The sequence below is a fragment of the Poecilia latipinna genome, unplaced genomic scaffold (genome assembly GCF_001443285.1).
Source record: "Poecilia latipinna isolate Pla-1442-1.1 unplaced genomic scaffold, P_latipinna-1.0 Scaffold1349, whole genome shotgun sequence".
Classification (NCBI taxonomy): Eukaryota; Metazoa; Chordata; class Actinopteri; order Cyprinodontiformes; family Poeciliidae; genus Poecilia; species Poecilia latipinna.
Genome location: NW_015113965.1, coordinates 11,686 through 16,330, shown reverse-complemented (window position 1 = coordinate 16,330; position 4,645 = coordinate 11,686). Strand labels below are relative to the sequence as shown.

General features: G+C 41.7%; 2 protein-coding genes across 2 annotated transcripts in view; both read right to left on the bottom strand.

Annotated features, from left to right (window-relative positions):
• Positions 1-1,486, bottom strand: part of LOC106961914 (NACHT, LRR and PYD domains-containing protein 14-like) — a 30,087-nt gene extending 28,601 nt beyond the window's left edge. Inside the window, exon 1 of the mRNA XM_015056019.1 lies at positions 1,402-1,486. Coding sequence (XP_014911505.1) covers positions 1,402-1,486 — 85 coding nt within the window. The remainder of the gene's footprint in view (positions 1-1,401) is intronic.
• LOC106961912 (uncharacterized) lies at positions 1,412-4,639 on the bottom strand. Its single transcript, XM_015056016.1, has 3 exons — positions 4,182-4,639; positions 4,001-4,105; positions 1,412-1,903 (listed from the first exon to the last, which is right to left on the bottom strand). Exons 1-3 carry the CDS (start codon positions 4,564-4,566, stop codon positions 1,536-1,538), a joined length of 858 nt encoding a protein of 285 aa, XP_014911502.1. The 5' UTR covers positions 4,567-4,639; the 3' UTR covers positions 1,412-1,535.
• Between the last annotated feature and the right edge of the window lie 6 nt (positions 4,640-4,645).

The following is a 4,645-nucleotide window of genomic DNA, read 5'->3' as shown; positions in this document are numbered from 1 at the left end:
CCCACTGAATGAGCTGGAAACACAGTCTCTATCAGACTGTGAAGTATCTGCACTACTAGCAGGTCATATGGACTGGGATGAAGGTCCAAAGTAGAGACTGGTTTCATGACTGGCCCAGGATCTGGAGCAGTTGGTCCAGCCAGGTGAAAACCATTTGCCTGTTTTTTCACTTCAAGAGCTTCATGATAGTCAGAGAAACAATGTTGTCCTATCACATGTCATGCGATTCAGCATCCAAGGGAGACGACCATCAAAACGAGAGAGTTGAATCCTAAAACAGTGGAAAAAACTGAAGACGCGCGATGACATCCTGTACAAAGTTTGCAAAGATTCATTAACGGGAAAAAGCAACATCAGTACATGATGGTTTGATCAAAGAGGAGGACATTTTTTGTATTCAGGTAACCATTATTTGGTTGTCAATTTGAGAACTTGTAGATAGAGCATTAAGTCTGGCCAACTCCGTAATGTCACTTTCTATTGAAACATGGAAACCCTTTGTTGCACAGTGATTGTTAGTAAAACCCAGCTGAGTTTAGCTGATGTTACCTTGTAGGTCACTTCTGACCTATGACTGTTTCGAGAAGTTCAGGGGGGAAGACGTAAGCTGAGTTCATTTTGCAGGGTTTTCCTAAGAAAACTTGCTCAGCCCAGCTGAGGCGGCCTACTGGCAGTCCACCATGTGTATTAAAAGATGTTAATTTGACAGGAAATGTAAGAATATTACTGAATAATTACATGTTATAGGACAACATCGCCAGTGAAATCCTATTTAAAACCACTGTGATTGAGTCTTAAAAACAACAAATCAAAATATACAATTAAAATAAATATCATTTATTTGCACTTTTGTTTAATCCAAATTAAGTTAGCAGCTTCATCAGGCCCAATAGGGCTTCAGGGTCCATAAATGCTGACATTTTAACACAGACCACAGATACATGAATGTAATACTTGTTTACTGAGATGATTGCTCACAAATACAATTTAGTAAACTACAATTATAACTGATTGCTTTTTAGGTTGGCCAATTAAACCACTCCCCCTCTCTCAGATTAAATCCAACACATCTAACAGATGTGTTAGATGTGTTGGATTTAATCTGAGAGAGGGGGAGTGGTTTAATTGGCCAACCTAAAAAGCAATCAGTTATAATTGCAGTTTACTACATTGTTTTTAGCAACAAAAGGGGCCCTGGAAAATTTTAATCAAAAAGGGTAACAGACTCAATTTCAAAACGTTGGAAAAATTTATTTTTTAAAATAAAAATAAAAATCCCAGTCTACATGCATCCTTATTCACAACACATTTGCTGCTTCCAGGCTGCAGGAACTTCAGTTCTGATGGTTCTGAGCTGTCTGGTGGTTCTGAACACTAAATAGTGTCTCCAGCAGGGAGCACTGTCCAACTCAAAGCCTCCTGCTGCTGGTCCCTGTCTGTCCTGAACCTCTTCCTCCTGCTTTGCTTCCTCGTCTTCCTCACTCATTACATCACATTGACCTTTGATCTTGTAATCAGCCAAACATCACTATTGATCACCACCAATCACCTGATTGGAAGAATGCAACATTTAACCACTGACCTTTGACCTGGAGATGAACCCGTTTCATCATCAGGATGACTCGTTTCCTGATGGAGACTCTGCAGCTGTAGATCCCGCTGTCTTCAGGTTTGGGACGTTCCAGAGTCAGACTGAGGTCTCCAGTCTGCAGTGGGTCGTCATTCATCCTGGTTCTGCTGGTCAGGTTCTGTTCTTCAGGATCATCAGAACCGTTCTGATACACATGGACCGTCCTGTTCTCTCCGTCCCTCCACTCCACTCTAGCGCCTCCAGGCAGGCAGACTCTGGTTCTACAGGGCAGCAGGACAGACTTCACCCCTGAATCTACCTTCACCAGTGGAGCTGAGAGACAACGGAGGACAAGATGAGCCGGACAGACAGACAGATGGACAGACAGCAGCTGACGAGAGAGAAGTGGAGCAAATGATGATGAGCTGATATAATCTGAGTTCCTCCTGGACCTGGATGGACCCATCAGGTCAGAGACCATCAAGGTATTTCTGGTGGAAAGTTCAAGTCAGAGAGACAAATCCTACAGCAGAGTTAGATCTCCAAGGCAGTATGAGGGGGATGTAACTGTTCTGAATGCAAGACTGAATTGTAGTAATTGTCGCCACTAGGGGGCGCAGGCATTTTGTGAGTAATGTTTTGTTCAAATGTGAAATAATGTTCAGGAATCAGTGCAGATCAGCTGAAGTTGTTTGTAGGTAGTTTATGTGGTATTTTATGAGAATATGTGTCCGTCAGACTGGTAAGATATAGTTTATTTGTGTTTAAGAAGAATAACGTGTATTTTATTACTTTAGACATTTTCTGTTTGCTCATTTTGCCAAAAGAAGCTGAGTTTTACTTTAAAATGGTGAATTCTATTATGTTTAGTTGCTCTCTTTTACTTTATTTAATCTTATTAGTAACTAATAAAACATCCAAACATTGGATCTCACAATGGCCATAAAGAACAAGACCTACAGACCATAAGACTGGAGTAATGAGAAGAATGTTTTATTTTATTTTCCAAATATAGCTAAGCTATAAGGACTTACATTAAAGCTTAAAAAACAAGTAATGTGACTATAATATGTTTGTAACTTACAAAATGACTATTGGTGTACATAGTGGATTGTATGTTTTATTTAGCTGTTCTTTTGTAGAACCACCCGTCCACCTAATCCCTGAATCTGCCGATTAAAGAACCAGGAAATCATCACCTTGTTATTTCGTTGAGGGTCACTGAGGCTTTTAATCGATGAATATTCTGCGATCACCACCTCAGTAATACGATGCAGAATCTTGTGATCTGCATCGTTACTAATTGGTCCTTTGAGTCGGATCGAGGTGATTACAGAGTGAATATGGATTATGACTCTGAATGAGCAGGTTGGGTCCACAGTGGGCTGTGTGACCACCAGGATGGATGATAATGGGGGATAAACATGGCCGTCTAAACGCTACGTTGGAACAGCATCAGACTAGAGAGGAGCATGGCGAGGTGAATGTTACCCAGCATGCCACATGAGTTCATGACCATTGTGCAGCAACTGCAGGAGGATAATAATCAACTTCAGCTGATGGTTAAAGACATGAGGAGATAATGGACTTTCTCCTGACTTTCAACCTTTAATGCCACAGTCCATCCCTTATCTAAACCATGAGCTGGACCTAATCTGGACACCAACATGTCCTCTACCGCCCAAACATTGGATCCCACAGTGGCCTTAAAGAAGAATAAGACCTACAGACTATCCATACCAGAGTTCACAAAGGATAATCACAGGCAGTCTGCCAGATTAAGAAGATTAATATTCTTCCAGCCAATGCAACAGAGAGGTTCAAACATCAGGTGCCAGGTGACCACCTGAAAAATCTGAAGAAGCTTTTCTAACTACTGAGTCATACAGTAATTCACCAGGGGCCTCATGCATAAAGCGTGAGCACAAAAAATGTATGGAGCCATATTTTATGCACAAGTCGGCATATATAAAAATTGACATTGGTCAAAGTTTGTGTAAATATAAGCACACTTTTTCGCTGGTGTGAAAATGTGTGGCAGCCATGCAAACTATCTGTAAACAAATCAAACTACAAAGAGTCAAAACTTAACTTAACTTAAAAATAAATCCACTGAAATATGACAACATTTAGTTATTTAGACCAAGAAGCATCAAACAGACGTCCAGCTTTCAGTTTGTAGTTCAGTCGTCTGGAGTCCAACAGTCACCAAGAACCAGAGATCAGAAAAGATCCAGAGAGCAGAGAGACGCTGCTGGTTCTGGCTGTGGTTCTGTTCATGATGTTTCTATCTTCGCTGCATTTGATCTGAACATGAATGAACACAAAGAGCTGAACTTATATGACAAGATGAACCGTTGACCTCTAACCCCCAGGACAGGTCACACAATCTCTGACAGCATTCTGGGTCAGGAACATTCAGAGACTCACCTTTCAGGAAATAACCTTCAAAATTATATAAACCGCCTGCACAGACGATGAGAACCAGCAGAACCAGCAGACCCAGCAGAACTATGGCCCAGGATGGAAATGGTTCTGTAGAAAAACAGAGAAAGACTGACCTCAATCTGACCTTTGACCTTCATCAGCTGCTCTAACCTGATGCTCTGACCTTTCTTTACATATTTCAGAACCACAGTGTGTCTCAGGACGTCCTGGTCTCTGTGGACGGTGCAGACGTAGCGTCCATCGTCTCTGTGTGTGGGATACATGAGGGTCAGGCTGACGTCTCCGGTCCTCAGGAAGTCTCTGTTCATCTCTGTGCGACAGCTGTAAAGTCTGTCCTGCTGGGCATAGTGTTTACTCGTGTTGGGAAACACATAAATGAACATGGAACGAGGTTCTGGCCGGGTCCACTCCACTGACGTGTCCTCAGGAAGGAAGGATGATGTTCTGCAGGGCAGGATGACAGAATCTGACTCTTCAGTTACGTCGACCTCCTGCTGACCAACTGAGAGGAAATAAAGAACAAAATGAGCAGAAACAGTTTGGATCATTATTCTGGATTGATGTCATTATTCAGTTTCTGTCTGCAGGATAAAAATAATGTCTTTAATAATCAACATAAAATCAGAA